At 43.6% G+C, this 24,757-nt stretch overlaps 2 protein-coding genes across 2 annotated transcripts in view; one reads left to right on the top strand and one right to left on the bottom strand.

Annotated features, from left to right (window-relative positions):
* Positions 1-2,687, top strand: part of CUNH14orf28 (chromosome unknown C14orf28 homolog) — an 8,954-nt gene extending 6,267 nt beyond the window's left edge. Inside the window, exons 3-4 of the mRNA XM_019556607.1 lie at positions 263-397; positions 2,254-2,687. Of these exons, the coding sequence (XP_019412152.1) occupies positions 263-397; positions 2,254-2,437 (319 nt within the window). The 3' untranslated portion in view covers positions 2,438-2,687. The remainder of the gene's footprint in view (positions 1-262; positions 398-2,253) is intronic.
* A 4,064-nt stretch (positions 2,688-6,751) lies between these two features.
* On the bottom strand, positions 6,752-24,341 carry KLHL28 (kelch like family member 28). The gene is made up of 5 exons (XM_019556606.1): positions 24,215-24,341; positions 17,881-18,779; positions 12,493-12,936; positions 9,579-9,787; positions 6,752-8,871 (listed from the first exon to the last, which is right to left on the bottom strand). The coding sequence occupies exons 1-5, from the start codon at positions 24,221-24,223 to the stop codon at positions 8,708-8,710; spliced, it is 1,725 nt and encodes a 574-aa protein (XP_019412151.1). The 5' UTR covers positions 24,224-24,341; the 3' UTR covers positions 6,752-8,707.
* Between the last annotated feature and the right edge of the window lie 416 nt (positions 24,342-24,757).

Below are 24,757 nucleotides of genomic sequence, written 5' to 3'. Positions count from 1 at the left end.
ATGATGACTCCAAGATCCTTTTCTGCCTCTGCCCTGACGAGAAGGGAGTTCCCCAGCCTGTAGGTATGGTGCTGGCTCTTCTTCCCCAGGTGCAGCACCTTGCACTTGTCAATGTTGAATCCCATCCTGTTCTCATCCGCCCACCCCTGTAATCTGTCTAGGTCCAATTGCAGCCTATTCCTCCCTTCTAGTGTGCCCACATCCCCCCACATCTTAGTGTCATCAGCATATATTGACTGGATTTTTCTTGCTGTGCTTGCAGGTGCAGCGGGTTGAGAGAGTTCACCCAGAGAATCTTCTGCCATGGGGCACCTCCCTTTGTTGTCTTAAATATGCAGCAGTGGAAGTCTGAAGACTTGGCGTATGTCCCGTACCACCTGGCCTTATCCGACCACAAGTAAGTGTTTCTCTCAGTTGCCTAATGAAGAAAATCACTCTTCTTAGCAGATGTGAAACTAACAGTGATCCTAAGTAATCCATAAAAGAAAGTGGGCCCATGGATTCCATATGCAGAAGGAGATTGTGGACATGGTCTTTGCTAGCTGTCAGCTACTGGTAGCTTCCAGTTTCCAAAGTCCCCTTAAACCAGGGGTGGAAAAAAACAGTCTGCAGCCCAGATCAGTCCCACTAACTGATTGGATCTGGCTCGTGGGCAGGTGCTTGTCAAGTAAATGGTAGGTCTGTGCTAAATTTCGCCAGCTGTTTTGTTTTGACACTGTTTCGACTCGTTTCAAACGAAAAACAGTGAAATTGAAATGAAATGAAGGGCTTCACAGCAGCCTTGAAACAAAATGAGGGCAGTCAAAACATTTTGAGTTTCAAAGCTGAAGCTGGGCTTGCCTGAAGGGAAACAAAAAGTAAGGAGAGAGAAGGGGGAAGGACTCCTCTGATAGTGACTGTGTCTGTTTGGCCGCTTGAGATGCTGCTGCTGCTACTGCGCTGCTTACCAGGTTATTACCTGTTGTCAGTTAAAGTGGTGGACTGGACTGAGGCTGTAGGGGGGGAGGAGGCCTCTTGGGGCACACTACTGTGTCCTGTAGAGGCCCCAGCGCCAGTGAGGGTGCATTTTAACACATGCACACAGTCACACGTCACAAGTTTTGCTTGTCAGCAGCTTGAGGTGCAGTTTCCCAGAAATCCCAGCACCTATCTCCTTGAAACCTGGCAGGCTTCATGCCCTTGGAAGGGGCTACCATCCTTGCTGTTTTCATCCAGGTCTGCCAAAAAATGACAAAATTATAGGCAGTTTTGTGCTTCCCCATTATAGCCTATGGGCAAAATGTCAAAACAGAGGAACAGTTTTGATGAAACAAAATGGAACGGTGCTTTGGAAACTAAACGAAACAGAACTCAAAACGAAACACTGTCCTGTCAAAATGGCAAAACGGAAGTCGAAACAAAATGGTGCTGTTTCACATGGATCTGACCCATGGGCAGGCAGTGGCTTCAGCTCCAGCGGTCTCTGGGGGCAGGCAGCCAGAGCTAATTCCAGTGTGTCAGGCGCTCATGCATGCTCGCACTCACTCGCTCGCTCTCGCTCTCTCTCTCCCCCCCAGTAGCCACCAGTGAGGAAGCCTGAACCCGTCTGCAGCTGTAGCACTGCTAGAGCAGGTGGCTTCAGCCTTCCACGCTGACCACAGCCCAGAGCTGTAGCACGCCCCTTCCTTCCCCTCCACCATGCCTGGATCCCTGACCCAGAAGCTGGGCGCCTTTGGGCAGCTGTGGATGTGGCCAGCAGCTGCTGGGTCCAGACGTGGGGGGCTAAAACTGTGGGCAGGTGGACTCTGGTTGCCAGGGTGTGGGATGGGGTGTGCTAAAGCCAGGTAGGTAGAGGGTCCTACACTGAAAGGGAGGGATGGGGTGGGAGGTGAGGGGGCAGAAGACAAAGTATGTGGCCCTCAAAAGTCACCAAAAATTATGTGGCCCGTCAACCCAAATAATTGCCCGTCCCTGCCTTAATCTGTTTCATATCCGAAGTGGCCTTCTCTTTCAGTTGATAAATTTGCCTGAAACAGAGGCTATTTTATTACTGCAGATCTTAGCATGTTAACACAGCATTTCTTTTACTACCAGGCTAGTGGCCTGCTATATTAAATGCATATTAAAATGTCTATTTGACATGAGACAAGGATTTTTATGGCGGTATCTGTTATCGGACCCCCACGCGGCAGGGATGAATAAAGGTAGACAGGGTCTTGAATGCAAGGCATTCTTCATCAGGTGAATATACATGTCTGCTTCTCTTATTCGCAGGTATTTATTGGAAGGTGCCACACTGTTTAATAAAGAGGAGCACCATTATTCTGCGGCCTTCCAGATCGACGGGTATTGGATGCACTATGATGGTCTCAGAAGTGTCAACTTAATTTTTTTAAATAAACCCCCAGAATTTCTTCTTTTGTCATCTCTAGTTTATATTAGAGCAGCAGAGAAATAAAGGACACTTAGCCGAGTTTCACACAGTTAAATCACTGCCACCCACCAAATGGAGGTATATATTTTTATAAGTACTTGGTATCCAAGAAAAGAGTAGGACTATAGTAGTTTTGGTATTGTATTACCCAGTACTTTTGCAACAGAAAAGAATTTAAATTGGAAACACTATGCAAAATACCTGTATTTTTCTAATGTTGCTTGATTTATTTTTATACAGGTAGATTTTATGTTAAAATAAAAAAAAAGAAATCCTTCTGTGCCTTTGTCTTATTCTCAGTATTACCATAAGGGGCAGGGGTATGTGATGCAGGCCTTAATATGCATCGCTTACACGCAAGGGTAGAGAGTTGAGATTCCCCAGACAACCTTAGTTCAGGCATTTCCTAACTTCTGCATGCTGGCCTTTGCATCCTAAAACATTCCAACGTTTGAAACTGCCTCGGTTCTTAAAACAGAAAAAAATATCATGTCTATCCTCACTCATTCTTCCCATCATCAGCAGGATTGGCTTATGCTCTGAATGTAGATGACATAGCCCTGTGAGCTACAGGTGCCTTAGTGGAGTACTTAAATTTGAAAGGTTGTCTCTCAGAGAGTGTGGGGTGAGATGGGGATTTTTCTCTCAGCTTGTATAATTTGTGATGGGGCCAGAGCAGGTTTTGTTTAATGAAGGTTGATGGAGCTCCTGGGTCACACCAGGGAATGTCATTGTTTATGCTACATTTGTCCCCAGTCCTACTTGTCTGTCTCATGCTTAGGCCCTGGTTGTAGAACAGACTGTGCATGGACAGCTAGCCTGTGCCACTGCCTTTGCACTACCCCTTCAGAACTGGAGCCTTGGACTACAACACTTCCCAGGGCAAAGACTGCCTTATTCTGCACAAGTAGGTTTGGATCTGTTTTGGGGCCTCAAGCTGCTGCTTTATTGTATGCAATTGAAACTCCAGGAGTAGCTTCCTGCAGAGAAGAAGCTACGTGAGAACGGAGAGTTGGCTAATGCTTAAAGTGAAGTGGCTTACGGAGAGAGAGTATATGGCTGAGAGTTTGGAGCGCAAAGTGCCCCGATGTGTACGGGTGGAAGCATGATTGAGAATGTTTTGCCCACAGTATCTGTCGATACATTAACTAAGATGCAGAACTCTCTCTCAAACCAGGCTTTGATTTCTACTGTTTTACTGATTCTGCCCAGTTTTAACTCCTAGAGTCAGGAGGATAGAGGGGAGATGACACCTATCCTGTTCCACCAGAGAGGACTTCCTCCTGTACATCTTGTAAAGCAGGGGTGACAAAAGAATGGCCTGCAGGCTGGATTCAGCCCATAGAACTGGTTTGTGCGGGCTGCTGAGAATTTGGGAGCCTTAAGGGACATAACCATTGGGCCGGCGCTCAAATGTAGACCGACTGTGGCCCAGCTGCAGCCCTCTACCATGTGTTGTTCCAGATGCTTTATTACAGCGTGTTAAAATGCAGGAAGGGATTTCTCTCTCTAGAGGAAATGTTAATTTTAAAGCATTTCAACTGAGAAGATAAATACAAGCTTTAACAAGAAACGTGCAGCTTTTCAGCCCTGTGGTCTCATCTGTACGCTTGCATCGTCATGTGTTGCATGACACTAGGATACAAAAATCTTGTTTTGCGGCTGAACAAATGCATGGGGTAGTGAAAGTTATGATTAAGCGTGGTCTGAAAGCCTTAGCTGAAACACATTTTCAAAGGAGACTGAAACAACAACAGTGCACACAAAGATCAGGAGAGATTTTTCCTCTCAGGGCTGATCCAAGATGCAATTATAAATTCTTAGATGAAAGCAGGAATCACATTTCTTAGAGTAACAGATGACATGCGTGCCAGCCAATCGAGAAAATTAAAACCAGACTGCGTTTGCATTCACCATCCAGCCAAAATGTAAAAATAATTTTTTTCCTCCAGATTTATTTAGTAAAACATTTCACATTAAATGAAATACTGTTACAATAATAATAGTTACAGAGCATTATCACAATAGCCAACATGTATCGAGAGCACTAGTAAAGAACAAGAATGCACGTTCTTCAGAAGATTTTTTTCCGGTAACTCAAATGCCACTTCTGTAAACAACAAAAACAAAACACTGTTGCTAAAAAGGTGTACACAGAAAACACTGTACATACACAAGTTACATTTATCTGATGCTCTCAGACCAAAGCACTCTGCACATGTCTGAGTACTGCACAGTACTCTGAACAATGGGTCAAAATCCCACTAAAAATTAAAATTCTCCTTGGGTTAAAGTTCAGCACAGCGCATAAGGCAAAAATACAGGAATTATCATCCAGTTCTTTGCGTTTCAATTAAGCAGAAGGAATTTAAGGCAAACTTGGAAATTTTTGCATTGTTTCATATAATGAATCGGGACTTACAGATGGCAAATTCACAAAAGCAACACTTAACTACCTCCAATAAAACAGTTAGCTATTTGTAACATCAGAAATGTATACTGGACGTCTGTCCCTTCAGAGATTCCAACTGGATTTTCTAAAGGCAAAACATTTCTTGTAGAAATGACTCAGGAAAGTTGCATATGATAATCTTATTAAATATCTTCTACAAAATTTGAGTGAAAATCCAGTAGTTTTATGCACATACAAACTTACACCTATTTTAAAGTGCTTTAAAAATTGAGTGATTAAGAAATAGAACTGGATGATAATTTAAAATTGTATGACATCTCATTTGAAGGCCTAACCTTTTAGACTGCAAGACAGACATTACAGGCTGCAATAAGTTTATTCTACTGTAAGTACTAAACTGATTGTTGTGTTCAATTTTCCTAAAACTGAGCACTTCAGTGAACAGGGAAACAAGCACCCCAAACAGAGAATGCATGTGGCATGATTTGTTAGATTACACCGTCTCTAAAGGTACACATACACCTTTCTGATTGTTCTGCATCTTACATAGATCCATTTCTCCCTAAAAAGTTCTTCATCTAGAAACAGCAAGTGTTTTTTATTAAGCATTCCTTTTTGCGTTCTTAACAGCAAGCTTGCATACTAAAAGATTGCTTATGTTAGTACCCTAAATTTAGCACAAGGCTGCATTACACTCTATGACACTGGGCCCAAATCTATAAAACCTAATTTAATATTGCTGTTGCCTACAAGGCCGTGTCCAGATGGGCATGGATGTTTGTTTCCCTGGGGACAGGTAGCAGGTGACACACAAGCAGGTTTTGTGCCGCTGCTACCTGTCACTAAGAAATGCCTGTGCCACGCACGCTTTAGCGCATGGCCTATTACCTCAGGTAGGGTGGGGTAGGGAAGGGCTGGTGTTAGCAACTGTGCTGGCTCCAGCCATCTTACCTGGGGTCCTGGGGGAGCTGCAGCCATGGCAGGAAGTCTGGCTGGCAGCTGGAGTGTGGCTCTGGCTGGCCAGGCTCTGGTTTTGGGCGGCACACACTACTGCCACGTGTACCACCCTGCTTTTTTCAGCAGGATTTCCCAGGGTCAAAAAACAACCCCATGCTGCAAGGCAGCATCATGGGGAATGCCTGCATGTGTGGTGTGTGGCATGTGTGCCACACACTACACATCTGTGCGTGTCTGGATGCAGCCACAAAGGGAATAACGTATTTCACATCTTTAATGTACTTTCAGATCGACAAATGAAAGGTGCAAGATAAAGATTGAATAACCATTCACATGTCTCTGTGGAGTATGAATTGTTTTAAATTTACTGATGGCAAACCCACCTTTCTGTGCCTTGGTTTCACTTTTACTGGGATAAGCTTTGTTTGCTAATGATTCAAAGCAGACTTTTGCCTCCTCATTCAGGAAGCTCTGCTGTGATCAAAAGTCTTCAAAAAAATATTCCATACTGAATTATACAGAAACAAGTCTAACACCTTTAATTCATAAGTTCATCTATTAAATAAAAAATAATTTCGGACTACTCTGAACATCCTTATCTCCTCGTGTAAGCTGGGGTAGGATATTCCTTAATTCATAAATCAATGGCATTTCTGCAAAATTGTAAATAGCAAACAAAATAGTATGTGTAAACATTCAACTTGGGTATTCACCTGAATAGGAATGAAAAGGCAATCTATTCAACAGACTAAAAAAATATTTCTGTTGTGGCCAGTTCCTAAAAACTACTTTTCCCCACACAAACATGCAACATATAGCAATGCAGCTACTTGTGTCTAATAACAGATTCATAGAAATCAATGATGCTATTATTGCTATGCAACTAGAATAAATCAATGGGTCACTTAAATAAGCAGCGTAGAAAATTCTTAATTTGTCAATTTTATTTGCTTACAAGTCCTGCTGAATTCTACCGAGTCTGAAGAATATTGGCAGGATTTCATAAATTTGTGCAAACATTTGTAAAGTAGGATTAATGTTCTTATGGTTAAAGACACAGTTCTCTTGTTATTTAAATCTGAATGTTAGCTTATGGAAGAACAAGGATAACTGCAGTTTGCCTGGCTGCAATTAGTTTTACAGGAACTCAGAATAAATTAAGTATGCCCAGAAACCTCACATTATGTATTTATAAATAAATGGCTTCTTTAAAACAACTTTTTCAAGCATTATTGCACTTTCAAAAGTAATAGCCTATGGGTTTTCAGAGAGTGAGGGGAAAACAGACAGTGGATTATTATGCTGAAATGGGTGAGTGATAATCCCAGGAGCAAAAAAACTTGCCAAGTACCAGAACTGGCAAATACAAGTGTTGACACTGGCATTTCGCAATAACATGATTCCTTGCTTAAATCAGAAAAACCTTTAGTAAAACATGCTACAAGAACCTAAAATCATATTTATTCAGTCCCCTGTTTTAAACAGCACAAACCATACTTGAACCATCAGTCCAAAAATGTAACTAAATTTAGGGCTGTCACTGAAGCAGACCTCTTTAATTCTGGTTCATCACAGGAACAGATCTTCTATACGTTACACAAGATATGTGCACAGTATCAAAAACTATGCCCAGTGCTTTTCATTCAAACACCATTTATTTTAAAGGCAAGACTTGTGAGGCAGAAGTGCCCTCTTAATATTCAATCCATATTCAGAAATGTTATGAAAATAGGAACATTAAACTAGCTCTTCTGAAAAAAAGTAGCAAATGTAGAGTACATTAAGAGAGTTATTGTTGACATTTCTCATAGGCACGAATGAATCAAGCAGATAAGAAACAAAAACATTGGGGCAATCAAAATGTAATCATGCTTTATGCATACAGCACTAAATTGGTAACAGCCTTATTGTAAAATCCTACGTTAGCACCATTTTTATATCTGAACACTCTGAATAAGCAATCATATATTCTTAAAAAAATAAAAGTGATAAGGAATATGGACATAAATATAATCAGGACAAAGGAAGGAACGGATAAGTCTCTCAAATATTTACACCCATGCTGTGAACTCTGTTGTGCTATTCAAGAAAACCAAGAGACACTGTTAATGAATTAACTATTTAAAATTTTCTTTGCATTACACAATTACAAAAAAACACAGCAGACCAGGTGAGTAATTTAGCCTAGCATTCATCTGTCCACAGCAAAAAGATGGAGGAAGGGGGTTAAAAAGTTAGTTGGTTTCTTTTTAAACAGATTCAAAAATATAATAAAAGGCATTAAATTTGCCTTGTAAGTGTATTAAGTAGTCACCAATTACTATTCCCAGCCCCAAACCCATTAAGCAGGTAACAAAGGTGAGTGTACAGGCAACATTTTATGGCATTTATTATTTACAAACCTTGAGATACAGAAACAAGGCAGCCCTTTAGTTACTGTTCATAAAAAAAATGTGAAGCACTGGCATTTCTCAATATGAAGACACGGCCAGACAAGTATCAAATAGTCCAATCATACAACACACTCAAATTGCTCTCATTCCTAGCACAGTAAACTGCATGTTTCATAGTAGGAAGGAGGAAGAGGTAAAAGCTCTAAGAACAGGGAAAGGATTAGATACACAACAGATTCCCTAACCTAGCCTAGACATGTACAGTCCTCCTTTTATCAAGACTAGCTGTTTCAGGCCAGTCCCAGGATGCAGTCCATGCCCCAGTCAGCAGCAAGTCTTCCATTCATGTTGCTTTATAAAAATAACAACAAAGGCCAACTTTTGGAAGAATACATCCAGCGCCATTCCAATCAAGTTTCACCTTGTCCCTCCGACTCCAGAAAATGCAGCTTATGTCTCCCCACTGATTAGCCATCTTTTCAGGCAGGTTAAGTTCCATCTTCACATTAGGTTTGCAAGAGTGTTAAGTTTTCAAAGTGCAGTCAAACCAAAATTACATCGACAATACATCATACCAGCAGAGTCCAGCCACGAATCTGAGATAGGGTCATATTTCTGTACGGTGTTCAGATAGGACGACCCTGAGTGACCTCCGACTACATACAGGTAGTTATCAATGACAGCTGCACCAACTCCTATTAAAGAGGGGGAAAAATGCAAAATTGTTAAGTACCACACTGAATGATGTTTTTGTTATTAATCAATGTGAAATGAAGTTAAAAGGACTGGATGTGAATGAAAATCTGCGTGTTGTGGCTCCTATGCTCCTTTCTCGAGTCATTCTCCCATGCAGCAAAACAACCATCTTTTCCAGCTCACCCTGTCAGGCAGGCAGGCAAACCATCTACACTAGTGCAAGCAATGTGGGCTTTAGCCCCCTTACCAACCTAGGGCCACTCTTTCCATATTTAGCTCCAGATATCAGAGGTAACAAACCATTTTTAAGATGTTGCCTTTACTCATGTTATGCAAGTTGATCACCTGCGGAATGACATTTGTTTTTACTCCCCAGCTGCTCCCCACCAATTTAAGCTGGGCCACCTGTGAATGAGGTATTATTCAAAATTCAATTGAAGTGGGAGAACTGGGTTGTTCAGGAGGCTGAGAGAGAGAGAGAGAGATGAGAAATACTGCACCACTGAATTCACAAAGACATTAATTAGTTCCTTCATACAGTACATTTCAGCAACATCTGACCTAATTTAAGGAAGAAGGACAATGCCCTGAAGGTCACGTCTTTTAGCTTTAAATTTTTCAAACCTGTATTAGGACAAATGAAAGTTTAGTGTCTATAAGACATGGGGATTAACCCTTGTATACTCAGTGTTTCGTACGTCCCTACCTGTTCTGGGTTCCTTCATGGATCTACACACCGTCCACTGATTTTGATGAGGGTCGTATCTTTCAATGCTTGACATGTGGGACACACCATTGTGTCCACCTACTACAAAAATGAAGCCCAGCATGACGCCAACACCAAAGTTTATTCTTTTATCAGCCATTGAAGCTACCGTGTCCCAGGAGTCTTTACTCGGATCATAACGTTCCATGCTGCAGATACAAACAAACAACTTGTAAGTCTTGGGTTTTAATGACATTTGTTTGTACCGAGGTTTTATACCACAAGAGACTTGGCTGCATTCGTCCGGGATTTCTAGCCTACTTCTGCGATGAGATAAATTTCATCTGCAACAGAGTATGAGGTTTGGGGCTCTCTCAAGGATAAGTGCTAGTATAAGTAAAATTCCCCCCCGAATTTGCCTGCCAGCAAAATATCACACAACTCTGCAGCACAATTTATCCAAGAAGCCTGTCGGGTGGAATATTCCCCCTGGCCAGTCCCAGTTTAAAAAAAAGTCTAATAGAAAAAACTGTGGAGACACTGTTCTTCGGAATATTAACACAGTGGCTGAAGCCTCTGTTCACTGAACTGTAACTGGAGATAGAAACCAATCACTTCAGAATAACTTTGAAATTATTAAGCCCCAGAAGCCATGAGTCTCCCCAACAAGAGCAGCACAGATGGTCAGTGTCATTAACACACAGCCATTAATTGCTAGATGTGCAGCTCCCATAGCACTGGGGAAGGGAAAGGGGAACAGGATATTCAGATGTACGAGTGGAGGAGAGGCAAGGAATTTACTGACACATTATTCAGCTTATTCTGCCTTCTGGGGCTTATGAGCCCAGTAACCATGTCATATTCCTTATGAATAGGCAGTGAGAACAAAGGTACTCAATACAAAAAGGAATAAAAAAAAAAAGAAAATAAAAAGAATGGTTTCCGTATGAGTGTGGACAAAAGGAAGGTCTGTTTAAGATATGAATGCAGGAGAAGAACAAGACTGTAAAGGCTGTTAAACATTAAACTTCTAGTATGATTTTTTTTTCCCTTAAATTTACCATCGATTTAATAGCACCCTTTCACAATACTTCAATGCTAAATGTGAGACTTACCAGACTAAATGGGGAACAGAACTCACGTTTAAAGAGACTCATGCATTCACCTACTGAAAAGCATCTCCTTCCTCACACCTATGGGCCTGTTCCTTTCCTTGTGCAAAGTGCTTGTCTATGCCAGGAAATTACTACAAAGCTTAGAGTGGAATTTACAGCATAGTTGCTAGTTCATACTAATGCCCTAGGTGTATACTCTTATTCTACACCAAGAGTGACTTTGTGCTACTTAGCTTAGACCTCTTTAGAAGTCAATTAAATTAAGCCAGACAAAGACATGATTAGTGCAAAATAAAGATTTCCACAAGGAAACAGTGTAGAAGAGCTGCTGTGCAATAATCATACCAGGGTATTACTCCATGGAGAAAAGCCTTGAATGAGTGGCAAACACTTTGACGACTTATTTTTCATAGCATATTAAGTCATTTTAACCAGTATCACAGTTCACACATTTAAAAGGGAAGAGATTTGAATAACACTGCAGTAAAGTCCTTGGTCAAAACGATTTCCTTCTCAATTAGCAATCAGTCTCATGATTTAGCATTCTCCTCCTAAGTGACAATTTTGCTGAGGTTTGCTACTTGTGATACAAAACAAGGAAATCATCCCCAACTACAGTATGTAGCATTTTTTAAAAATATATTGTGGAGCATTTTATTTTATACTTCATGTACAGTACGGGTACAGCAAAGAAGGAATTCTGTATTTTTAAATACCCAATGTTTTATCTAGGTGTCAAACAAAAACATTCCTCTCTCAAATGTTCTCCATCCTTACACTAATTATTCACTTGTTTATACTAAGGCCCCTTCACACAGTTTGCCTTTTGAAGAGATGCATCCATTTGTTCTACCTCAGCGGTGTCAAACTCACCTGTGTTCCCAGGCCATATCTGGGCCCCAAGGACCCTTGCAGGACAGATCCGGTAGTGGTGGGGCAAGCTGTCATTCACCCTCATACACTGCCAACAGGTGTGTCCCACAGGAATCTGTAGCTGGGAATCTGGTGTCAGGCCCTGTCCCTGCTTGCCCCACCCACAAATTCCTGGCCCCTCTGGGAGCTTGGTGGGCCAGATGAAATGGCTCCACAGGCCGCATCTGGCTTGCAGGTTGTAAGTTTGACACCCCTGTTCTACTGTCATTAATGAGGGAAGGCTGGTGCAAACAGACGAGTTCTACGCTGTACCCTGCAGTCCTGATCCTGTAACCAGATCCACATGGACTGAGTCTGGAAACTGAATGGAGCTCCACTGACTTCAAAGACTTGTCTTCTTTCTTATCTCTGCCTGCCTGGGACCATTGCTGAAGAAATACCACTCACTACCTGTATCATGACTATCCTTAAACAAGAGCTTAGAGTTTACTATGAACTTATGGTTTCAGACGTGACCAATCCACCCATGTCAAAACAATAAGATGACTGACATGCATAAAAACTAGGTATATGCCAGAGTATGATTTTTTTTTAAACACGCACCTTCAAATTTAGTAGCAGGTGAGGCAAACTACATCATTTATTTTCTTTGAAGGGGCGCATGAGTGTGCATACAAGTCCATTTTCTTAGCTAAAATAATTCAGGAAACTGTTGCATAGAGATTTCCCAACTAAATTCTCAGGTGGATATTACAGAACAAAATTTAATGAGGCCCACTGTGGATTACCAATGATTTTGCTGAGACTATGCCCATGTGTGTGTGCACTATGGCTGCTGATCACAGGAATAATAATGATCACGGCTGATTTTACAAGTTGAATTCTGGTGTTCTACACACTTCTTACACACCTCAAAAGGTACGTACCTGTTCATGTGGGCAGGACCATAGCCACCAATGGCATATATCATTCCATCCAAGACAGCTGCAGCAAAACAACTTCTTGTTTTAGTCATTGGTGCAACTGGCTGCCATTCCTTAACCTTTGGAATGTATTTCTCTACTGACTGTAAATATGTCTGCCCATCATAGCCACCCAAGGCATACAGTTCTCCTGCTAGAACAACTACTCCAAGAGTACTGCGGCTCTCATTCATTCTTTCGAGAGACGTCCAGGTGTTTGTATCAGGATCCCAGCATTCCACTGAATTTTCATGTTTTCGGTAATTGATGCCTTGACACACATGGGTTGCAATCCCTCCTACCACATATACTTTCTGGTCCAAGACACATATTCCAAATTCATAGCGGGGAATGCTAAGAGGTGCTAAACCAATCCAGGAGTCATTCTGGGGAAAATACATTTCAACACTGGAGAGGAAATAAAAAACAGCAGATTAAATGAGTGCATAGCACTCTGAAACTTTACTAAATATCATCTGTCATTAAAAATAAGTATTATTTTGGTCAAGATTAACTGTTGTGTTTCTCACACAAGCCTAATGCTCTTTCCGTTTGACTGGGTCACAAGTGCTACTAATCATATTCACCTAATTGCCAATTAGGAACACAGCCTCACCGTGTTTGACAGTAGTACACAGTCCCTGCTGCAAAATGCTTACTGTCCAAACAGAGAAGCCAGATACAGAGCAGAAAATGAATACAAAGGCAGAATGAACAGTGCAATGGTAGCATGTCATGCAAATACTACAACTTGTTGTGGAGATTGGTTTAGTTAAGGGATATGCCAAAAGGAAAGCTCAATGGCAATGAAGGCAGGATAAAGGGGAAGAGAGTAAGAGGGGCAGATGTATATAAAACATACATGAAAGATTTGACGAGTGTGATAGTGAAACTTCCTTTTAAAAATAAACCTATTTAGAATGAAAATAGTAAAGGATGACAAACATGTTCAGGATTAATGTATTTAGGTAGTTTAAGTGTAATATTAAGCAGTCATGCTTGCTGCTAGCACTACGAAGAAATCCAGCCATCAATGTGATGGAAGTTATTGATCAAGGATCTGGAACCACAGCTCACTAAAGAGCTAAACCACATTTTGAAAGCAGTAGGCTCTTCTGAAAATTTAGTGAGACTGTTTTCTTGTTTCAGTTGTTTCAAGTAGCTTATAGGAACATAAGAAGCGTCACACTGGGTCAGACCAATGGTTCTTCTAGCCCAGTGTCCTGCCTGAGACAGTGGCAGAAGTGGATGCTATACAGGAGGGGTGTCATCCGGCCCGATGAGTGGCATGGAGCTGATCCACAGGCCAGCTCAGGCCTACGAACCCTCCTTCTACTGCCTGATCCGGCACAGGTGGCACCCATTCAGGCCAGTCCAGGATGCTGACTCCCTGAGGCAGTGCAGCCTGGGACCCAGCTCTAGCAGGCAGCATGGGCAGCACCCCATGGAGCAGCATAGCATGGAACTCAGCCCCAGCAGGTTGCCCCGCTCACTGCCAGTCCTGGCTGCACTGCTCACGCTGCTTACTGGGGTGCATGGAGCACAGTCTGGGACCGGTCCCAGCAAGTGGTGCAGCTCAGGACCTAGCCCAAACAAATGCTGCAAGTTCTAGGCACCCAGGGGTTGGATAATAGGGCTCTACAGGCCAAATCTGGCCCACAGACTTTATGTTTGACACGCCTGCTATACAGGGAGAATACCAAAATGGACATCTCTAGAGTGATCTATCCCCTATCCAGTATTTCAAAGCTAGTCTGGGAAACTTGGGGCCAGTTCTTGACCCGAAATAGACTTCAGTGTACTCAGGTAGGTTTCCCCAGACCTTCGTTTCCAGGACAGCTACAGAGAACAAGCATCTAGCATCCTACATCTCAGAAAGAACACAAACAAAAAGGTTCAAATCAAGAGGCTGACAAAAGATACAACAGCAAACATTCAGCTTTGCTATTCTCTGCAGGAGAAAGCATTCAGTGCTGTAGAGTGGCACAGTGGCAATTTCAATTACCTACTCCTGGATGACATTTGTCCTTACTCATCCCCTCATCATGAATAGATGTGGGAGCAGGGTAAGCTTTGTATAACATGACACAATGTTTAAAATCCTTGATTTTAAACTGCAGCAGAAGAGAGGCAAATACAAATAAAAACTCAATGAAGCATACTCTGTTACAGAACATTTACTAAATGTTCAAGTGTAACAGAAACCCATTGATTTCTACACGTATTAGAAAAGGCTTTTTTTCTTTTTCTTTTAAAGAAGTGGACATCACTGGGACTTTGCAAAACAGCCCCAGATTATTAAGAAGAGACATGTTTGACACTGCTGCTGTAAAAGGAGAACCGGATAGCTCTAGGGCAGAGGCGAGCAATTATTTTGGGCAGAGGGCCACTTACTGAGTTTCGGCAAGCCATTGACGGCTGCATGCCAGGCAGCCCAGGGCTGATTAATATTAATTTTCTAAAATTTTCAGGGGCCCTGTGGGCCGGATAGAATGGCCTGGTGGGTCGCATCTGGCCCCCGGGCCACATTTTGCCCACCCCTGCTCTAGAGTGACCGCTTCACCATTCAACACCCTCCTTGGACTGAACAGAAAATTACTATGAAACATTTAATGTCTTAATTTTTTTAAACCAAAAACCTTACTATTCCTAGCTTTACAACTCTGTACTCTGCTGTTTTGAATTTATCATTTTGATAAAGGAAAACTAAGTTTTACCCAATCAAATCTGGCAAAATTGAGATAATCCAAATGTGAACACATGCAGGGCGTGTCTACATGTGAAAAACTCTGGTGCATACTGTGCCTACTGCTCCCAGGTGCCAGGTTTACCCATGTGCCAAGGACTCCAACGCACTGAGTTGGGTTGGAGCAGTAAAAGGCCCAATCCTTGTGGCAGCGCAGCCCTGGTCCCTCCCCTGCTGTCTGCAATGAGCCAGGCTAAGGCTTTGCAGACCTCAGTGAAGTGGCTTACAGCCTCCCCACTGCCTGCTGCAAACAGCCTTGGCTCTGGGCATGCCCCTGCCACCGAGCCTGAGCTACTTATAGGAGGCAGTGGGAATGCTGCAAGCTGCTGTACTGAGGTCTGCAGAGCTCTGGCCCAGCTCACTTCTGATACTGGGCGCACATGCATCTCTGGGTGGATGACAGGGAAAGGGCTGGGGTCTACGCTGCCACAACAAGGATTGGGCCCCTTGTGGCTCCCCCACCACCCACCCCTGGCATGCCAACATCTTATAAGTTGAGTTTGGGGTGTTATTGGCACTCTGCCTAAAAATGTTGCTGACCCCTGATCTAAACACTTCTGCTTCAACAAAACAGCACGAGTAGTTCAGCCTAGCATAGTGTAAGACTCTTTTACACTATTAAAAAGGGCGTGCTGTCAACCTCAAAAAAAACTATTTATCTGACTATTTTAATTCAGTGCCACAAATAATACCAAACAATAAGAGGACCAGGGAAAAGAAAAGGATTTTTCTCTACTTATACAGATTTTGTGCATCAGACAGACACACCCCTGAAAAGTGCAATAGAGATTCTGATTATTAGAGTCTATTCTCAGAGTGACGTGGAACAACCTCTGCTACCTAACGTGTAGCATGAAAGAGAATAAAAGGGGGAGGGAAAAGGAATTATTTGTTTGCTTCCTCAGCTTAGGACAGAAAGCCTTGCTTAATGGCTATAAGGGCTGTAGTGTTGATACAGTTGTAAGCAATCACTAAAAGATGATACTGGTATTCATGTTCCCTACCTGGCACATAGCCGAGCACACCCATCTTCCCTTAAGCTAAAAAACTATAGAGCTGGTGGCCCTGCATTATCTTCCGCACTCCTTGCCACCAGCATCCTTAGGCTCAGTCTAGCTTTATGACTTGAAGCCTATTTGGTGCATACAGAATTTTTAGATTTCAGTGTCATGCCTCTAATAAGCTGTACTGACATGAGCATGACAGGATCCAGCACATCACAAGCTTTACAATACTCTCAACTCTTCTTGAATTTTCAGAGGCACCAAATGCCACTGCTCTGATCTCTGAACTATCCCACTATCAAATTAAAGTTCCTTCTCTGTAATTTGGAGGCAAAGAAGTCCTAGTGTGAAGGATTCTACTAAAGCAAGTTTTATTCTCCCCACTTAATCAAGGCTGATGCTCGAGGAGGGCAGAGAAAGCACTTCAAAGACATCCCCAAGGCCAACTTGAAAAAAAAGCAAAATTAACTTCAACTTGTGGGAGACCGTTGCCCAGGGCTGCCCCAAATGGAAGAAGTCTGCTGTAAGGATCTCAGTACTTTGAAACCATACACTGACAACAGGAGTTGGAAAAGCAGAAGTGGCAGAAACAGTACGTCACTGACTGAATCAAGAACCTAAAGCCACCCACCCCACATGAAAACAGGGGCCTGAGTTGCAACAGAGTCTCTTGATCCCAGATCAGCCTCGTTAGTCATCTTTGGACCCACAGATAAGACAACTATGGAAGACAATCATCTTCAGTGGCAAAGGATTCCCCAGTGATGATGATTAAGAGTCCTAAATTTAAAATTCTCCACTTAATTCTCTGAACTTGACTCCCTATTACAATATTCTCTAACCTCATTCTCAGAGGCACCAAAACTTTTTTGCCAGCAGAGCACAAGCACGAAGACTTTCAGCCTCAATGGTTTTAAGATAATAAAACCTGGAGTCTGTAGCAGAGAATACAAACCTATGTTATAATCAAGGACTTGAGTCAGTCTTATTCATACATTTCTTGTATAGAATTGTAAGTCAAAATTTTCTTCATGAGATAAAGTAGTGGGGTACAAAAGCCTGCCTCTAGGTGACAATTCTATAGTTCTGGCAACCTAGGGAGGTAACTGAAAGGAAAATAAAAGCAATATTTGTTGTGAAAACCCAGAAAAGAAATCCAGGTAAAAACAGAGTGAGAATAGTCATGTTACTAACAAATTTCATGTTTGTCTTTAGTGTGCGTGTTAAAGCAGGTGCATACGAACATGGTGCTCCACCGCCGTTAATGAAGCTACACTGCTGCAGATACTAGTTTCATAGAAGTAGGGTTGTAGGGGATCTGAGCAAATCATCTAGTCTGACTCCCTGCCCTGGACAGGAATGAATACAGGGCTCTTATGATCCCTATTAAGTTTAAGCTCAGATGACCCCAGCTAAGAACTAGCTAACTAGAATTAGCTCGGGTGGGTGTCTGTTTGGTACATTGTGTAATAAAGACATAGCCTCAGTTGCACAAACACAGCAGTTCCCAACACAAAGTCTATTTTAACCCTGATCAGGAAGGTTACATTCAGGCATGCCTGCTAGCATCACTCAAACAGTTTAAATTTTTCTGCTCCTTACCTCTCCAAGCACGCAAACAGTCCAGCTTTTCCTCCTACAGCACAAAGAACTTTAGGAGCACAACGAGGCCTTGTCATCAGCACAGTCTGATGGGAAAGTCTGTGTTCAGGCATGAAATGGTATTTCAGGGCTTCATTTAGTAGATGTTTACAAGTATGGTCATCTCGAATAAGATGGTTTGCTTCATACAATCTAGTAAGAAACTTAACGCTCAGCAGTGGTAATCGGACGGAGTGTAGGAGCTGCGCTAAGTATTTCTGCCGCTCCTGCACATCATACTTGATCCAAGACTCTAGTGCATAAAAGACCGTCTCTTCTGTGACAACGTTCAAACAGTCATTGGAAACAATTTCATCCAATTCAGAATGTGTCAGCTCAAAAAACTCTTCAGTCTGACAAACATCTTCAAAGTTTTGACAAATGTATTTGTTAGCAGCCAAGTAGAGGTCATGGCAGCCATATGTCTCTGCAAAACGAGAAATCCCAATGCAATTGCCAGGATCAAGCTGGCTTTCAAGAAATGTGCAGCATTCCTTCAGTACAAGTTTGATCTGGAGAAGATTTGCAGCTGGAAGAAGCGACTCAACAGTGTCCTGCGAGATGAATACAGTTCCCGTGTACGCATACTCAACTATGGCCTGCAGTGCTGCCTCATCGATGTACTGGAACTCGACCTCAGAGTTCTCCTTCTCTGAAAGATTTCCAGTGAACATGGCTTTGAAATATGGGCTGATGCTGGCAAGCACCACTTTGTGGGCATGGATCTTGACATCGCCAACTCTCAGGATAATGTCACAGAGCTCGTGATGTTGGCGAAGAAGATTCAAGCCCTGCAAAAGCTGTTCAGAATGCAAGTGGGTTAAGTTGGCAAGCATGTAGGCTGGAGACGACTGGTCCATCTGTGACAAACAAAATTTTAAATGCATTATTAAAGCTTTTATTTTAAGGGTCTCAATTACTTACTCAATTATTTAGAACATAACAACAATAAAAAAAATACTTTTCATAATTTATGCTGTTACTTTAATGGGTGTATTGTATTCAACTAAAGAAAATCAACCAAGACTATTTTGCTTTTGACTTCTCTTGATCTAGCAAATACTTTTCTTAGGCAAGTTAAAATCAGAGACATTCTTACTAAATACTTGTTCCTTAAAAAGTATCTCTTTATAAAATCTGAAATTTGTGCCCAAAACACCTGATAATATCTTTAAAACAAAATCCTGTCTCAAAAATATTCTTGGGAATTGCAACAGTTGGAATTAAATAATGTAAAGACTGTGCTGATTTCAGAAAGTATGAACACAAGGTAACAACACACGGTACAATGTCAGCTTGATGCACAACTGCCCTAGTTTAAAGAAACCTGCTTACAACTTCCATCTGAATGCTTCAAGCTGTGGGTCAAGGAGCCATGCTGATAATGCTCTTTAATGAATTGGGAGCAGACCTTGTGGAGAAAACAATTACTACATACACTTGTCCTTGGAGGGCCATGAACTCTTCAAAACTGAAGATTCACTGTGAGGTTCAAATTTTCCTCCTTTCTTTTCAGGATTACTTTGTAGGGGAGATTAATCAATTATTTAGGTTTAGGGATGGCAATGAAGAATAAAAGTCTTGGGTATTACAAAAACAAATTGTAATAGTTTTAAAAAAGTTAAGTTGCTTGCTTTGTTCTGGAAACTTATTTCAAATTATTGTTATAGACGTATAAAAGCTCAGAAGAATAATATTATTTATGCTACAACTATGTTCTTTATAGCTACTTAAAACACAGGCACTCCAATCTCTTTTTTGAGTGGAATTCTTTTTTGTAATTATTCGTAGTATGTAGACCAGAGTCAGCTCTTTTGCATACTATTTAATTGCAGCCGAATTATTAAATTTGTGGGGGAGGGAAGTGTCAAGATCCTGGAAACTGAGACGACAGAGTTCTTTCAACAAAGGACACTGCGCCCATATGATTTATGAAATAAAAATGTATTGGCTTCTCATTTGTTTAACTGACTATAATGAACTGCACAAATTCACTTCCTGCAACCTATTATTAAAAAAAAAGTTAGATTTTGTATTCAGTTGTATTCTCTTCACCCTTTTTATATGTCCTTAACTGACACCTAATTTGCAGAGCAGTGTATCTGCAAAGTACTGGATCTGGAAGGAGACAATCACCTGCCAGAACCTAAATATAGATTATCATCATAACTGACAAAGAGGTGAAGAGTTACAAGTGCAGTAAAAATACTCTTCTATTGGAAAATACACAAGTTCATGCCTTTCCTTTTACAGCCTTGTCAGCTCTCTCTTGTCCAGAAAAAAGGAAAAATACCTTTCCCCAGACTTCTGTATACAAGATGTTAGGGATGGAAATGAGCAGCTAAACTGCTTTTCTCAGATTATTGCTTTTGAATTTGTCTTTGATTTGATTTAGTGTTTTGTTTTAATAATACAGAAGAGTGAGCGGATTCATGAAGAGCACATTGAAAGAAGAGACAGTTGTCAGAGCACAGAAACAGATCCAGCAAACACCTGTGCATGAGTATGAAACCTTCAAAATTAAATGCGTGTTTACCAGTTATAACCAAAATGGTCTCTACCACATGAACAACAGTGCACAGAAATGTGAAGTCACAGCCCATGCATAGTTTTGTCATACCATCAGTCATGAAATCTGGAAATAGGCACATTCAGCAACTTCAGAGATATGCCTCATACCTTGGATTTACCTAAGCGTTACTGTTCCTATAATTTACAATATAAAGATTAACTACACGTTCCTATAAACCACATACATGAATCATTGAGTCCTAGCTCTTGTGATAACTTGGTATGATAAAAAAAACTAGTGTTAGAACTAAAGCACAACAGTAGCAATAAAATTATTGTTAAAAAACTCAGGGGTTATTCTGATAAGCTAGTTCTAAACTCATTTAATATAGAAAATCACCTTTTCATGAGTGACATTATGTAATACCTCAGTAATCAAAGAAGGAGGTTTAAAACATAAGAAAAGGAAGTTCCTTTCCACACCATGTGTAATCAACTTGTGGGACCTGGTGCCACTAGATGTTGTAGAGGCTAGCGGTGCACCAATAAATTTTTTTTGGCAAATTATCAACCAGCCCTATCAGCTGATACTGATCCCAACAGTCGACATGCATCTTGGAGAGCAGCTTCTTACTGGTAAGTCTGCAGGGGGTAAAAAGCATGGGACAGATTGAGGCCCCCACAGTAAGGGAGGGAATGGGGCTGGGGCAGGTGCTGCCCAGCTGGCGTCAGGGCAGGATGTGGAACAGAGCTGCAGGCAGCTTGTCCAGGGGCATGTGGGCAGCTCCTTGCTGCTGTTCACACCCCTGGGGGAGGCATGGGAGGCATACACCCCCCAGATTTGTGCACTGGGTGAGGGCAGGCTGCCTGCTCTGGGGTCAGGGCCTGTGCTACCCTCTTCCGGGCAGGGAGGGCTGGGCCAGGGCAGGCAGGATGGGCAGCAGCAGTACTGGGGGGGCTACAGGGTGGGTTACTGCAACCCCCAAATTCACCATAGTCCCCTCTCCCAGTGCCACTACTGCCTACCCCGAGTGTAGCCCCTACCCAGTCCCTCTGCCAGGAAGAGGCCAATGCAACCCCTGGCCCTGAGCCTGCAACAGGCATCTCCCGTCCCTCCCCTCCTCCTCAAGCCCTGCCCCACCATGGCTGGGCAGGTCCAGCTCCAGCCCCAGTCCCAGCCCCAGTCCACTCCACTCGCACCCCCAACACCTCTTCCCCCACACAGACTTACTGGCAAGATGCTGTTCTCCAAGCTGCCAGGCTGCATTCCTGGCTGTGTTCATGCTGCTGTGCACAAGCACAAAGCATTTAATTGGTGACATTAATCGGCTACATTGGCCAAAGAAAGCCAATTGCCGATAACATTGATTTTTCCTTTTATTGGTGCCAATACGATATGGACCAATACAATGGTACAGCTATAGTAGGGGCCAATGATTTAATCAGGTTCAAAAGATAATTAGATACATTCATGCAGGAATGAGGGTAGGGCTGCAACCTCTATGAAAAGGAGAAGGGTAAAAGACAGACCATCGAATCCTTCAGCCGTCCAACTGAGATCAACCTTCAGCTGGATGTACTTAAGTGCTTCACTGCATTTAGCTTTACATTTCTGGAGCAACAACAATGGTAACACCCGAAACATTACTTTGCTGTCTGCTACTAATCACCATGCCAAATTACCTACACCAAAAACTGTCATCCCTCATATTACTGTTTCACTGCATACACTACTTAATTTTCTTCCAGCTCTTATACAGATCACAACACACAAAGGGGAATATGCAACAAATAAGCCACCATCTCAGGCAAGCTTCAGCTTACCTGTCACTCCCTAGAGATGCACAGCTCTGGGAAATATGCTAGAGTGATACCTACGGGGCATTCAGAAACTACAGCTGTACAAATAATAAATGCATCACCACCCTTGTGCATCTTTAGATTTGTTGGAAGCAGACTAATGACCCATTCCATGACTAGCACAGGATGTTAAAGATGTGATCGTCTTGGTCACCTCCAGGCACAGGCGACTGGTAGAGGAGGCATGCATCTCCCCCGAGATGGGCCCCCAACTCGGTACCACTCAGGACAAGGCAGTTTTTTTGCTGTGCAAGCCAGTGGTGTGTTGGAGGAGGGCACTAAGCTGCACAGAAATATAGGAAAGGATATGGGACTTTTGGGCTGCCCCTGGGTCCACCCACAAATTGTGGCCCCCCCAGACTCAGGAGGCACCAGTCACCCATGCCTCCAGGGCTTGACTTTAAGATCATTCTTAAAAACAGTGTTGAAGACCTGGCTCCAGAAAAAGGTGCTGCTCTCTGCAAGGCAGCTGTTACTAGCACAGTGATTCTCCAGCAGGCTCCTACAGCACCCTGAGGGGCCTGGAGATGCCTTCAAGGATGCGGCAGGGTGTCACATAAGTGTTAGCCTTATGTGGCGTGCAAAGATTCACAAGAGAAACCCAGAAACATCAAGTCAGAATCCAGAGTGTCCAAACCTATGTGTTCAAGCTTATACAGGCAGTCCTCAACTTACAATGTTTATAAATTGACACCCTGTTTCAACTTTATGATGTCAGGTTCAACTTTACAATGCTTGATCCGATGCCATGCTGACGAACAAGTTCGCTGTGTCGCTCATTTTCCTGGAGAATATCTGTCCAAATTTCCTTGGACACTTTCTTTAAGAAGCAGACAAGACTCCAGAAAAACCTGTGGCCAGGACTCCTGAGAAGACTCCAGCCAAGAGCCCTTCAAAAAGTTCAGCAAAGTCACCTCAAAAAAGTCCTTCCAAATCAATATGATTGTTATTTAGAATATAAATATATTAGCGTAGCTATGTTACTCATCTATAATTGATCGAACACAAAATTCTGGGTTATTTTTGGTGAAAATAGGGTATTGGGCCTTGGTTCAGGAACCAAACCTCCCATTTGTAACACTGTCTCCTATGGGAAAAATCGGTTCCAAGTTATGTTTCGACTTAAGATGCAGTTTTTGAGTCATAAGTCCGAGGACTGCCTGCCTGTAAGTACACCGGGGGTGGATCAGGAACCAGGTGCCCCATGGAGGTCAAACGGTCACAACCCTCTGGAAAACCATTTCAGACCAGACATAAGGAAATGCTTCTTTACCATCCAAATCTCCAGAGTCTGGACTAGACTCCCCGCTGGGAAGTGGTGCAAGCACTGACTCTGGACACCTTTCAGAAACGCTCGGATGCTCACCTGGCCGGAGTCCTCTGACCCTGCTGACGTCCTGCCACTCGGGCAGGGGGCTGGCCCTGACACTCTTGCAAGGGCCCTCATAGCCCCAACGTCTATGAAATCGATGAAGATGGATGCAGAGAAGTGGGGAGGGAAGGTCATTTACTCCAGTGTTTCTCAACCCAAAAGTGAGACTGTGCAAAGGGCTGGTGAACAAGCATTTTAAAAACAGGATCTCCTTTCAAGGAGAAAAACGTGGGGCAGCTTTCCTTTTGCAGGGGGAAGCTCTGCCAGACCCCCTCCCCACCCCTCCTCCCCTCACACTGAGGGGTCGGGAGTGAGAGGCGTGGTCCAAAACCGGATGAGAGCCGCTGCTCCAGCCCAGCCCCTGCCCGAGGGAACCCCCCTCATACAGCCCATCCCCACACGAGTCCTGACACGACCAGCCCCGCGCAGGAGGCAGAGGAAGTTCCCTTCAACCCCCCTGGGCCGGGCCGGGCCCGACCTGACTGAACCGGGCCTTGTGCAGGGATGGGGGGGCAGAGCCGTGCCCCCCGCGGGTGCCGGGTCCGGCCTCACCTGAGTCATGGGGGAGACACCAAAGCCCGCGGCGGCGGCGGCAGCCTCAGGCGCCTCCTGTCAGCCAGGCAGCAACAAAACAACGGCCCTGCGTCACTTCCGGCCCTGCCATCTCTTTCCCCTCCTTCCCAGCTCCCAGACGCCCCCACGTCGCACGGGAAACTACTCCTCCCAGCAGGCCTCGCGCCGAACCCGCGCCGCCATTCGGAACGGGCAAATGGTTCCGCCCTCCTCCCCCCCTGCTTTCTGATTGGCGGGGCACTGTTGGTCGCGGCCGCGCAGGCGCTAAGGCGAGGGGGGAGGGGTGGTCCCTGGAGACGGCGATGCGTTGCCCTCAGTGTCGGTGTTCCCGCCGTCGCCGCCACCTGACGGGCTCGGTGTCGGGCTCCCATGGCCGCCGCGCTTGCCCTCCGCTTCCCCTTTCCCCCGCGGGCGGGCAGCATGGAGGGCAGTGAGCGCGGCGCTGCGGGGGACGCGCTGCTGCAGCGGCTGCTGGACGGCGCCGAGGCCGGGGAGAGGCGGCGCCTGGCCGCGGGCGGGGAG

The sequence above is a fragment of the Crocodylus porosus genome, unplaced genomic scaffold (genome assembly GCF_001723895.1).
Source record: "Crocodylus porosus isolate Cpor-Errol unplaced genomic scaffold, CroPor_comp1, whole genome shotgun sequence".
Taxonomy (NCBI): Eukaryota; Metazoa; Chordata; order Crocodylia; family Crocodylidae; genus Crocodylus; species Crocodylus porosus.
The sequence above is the reverse complement of the archived record's forward strand: the minus strand, read 5'-3'. Positions and strand labels throughout refer to the sequence as shown.

Bases quoted from the DNA above. Each gene is read 5' to 3' on its own strand.
- KLHL28 (XM_019556606.1), bottom strand. The intron at 12,937-17,880 runs GTAAGGAGCAGA...TTTCCTCTCCAG, and splicing joins CTGTTTGCGTGCTTGGAGAG to TGTTGAAATGTATTTTCCCC. The intron at 8,872-9,578 runs GTAGGGACGTAC...CCTCTTTAATAG, and splicing joins CATGAAGGAACCCAGAACAG to GAGTTGGTGCAGCTGTCATT.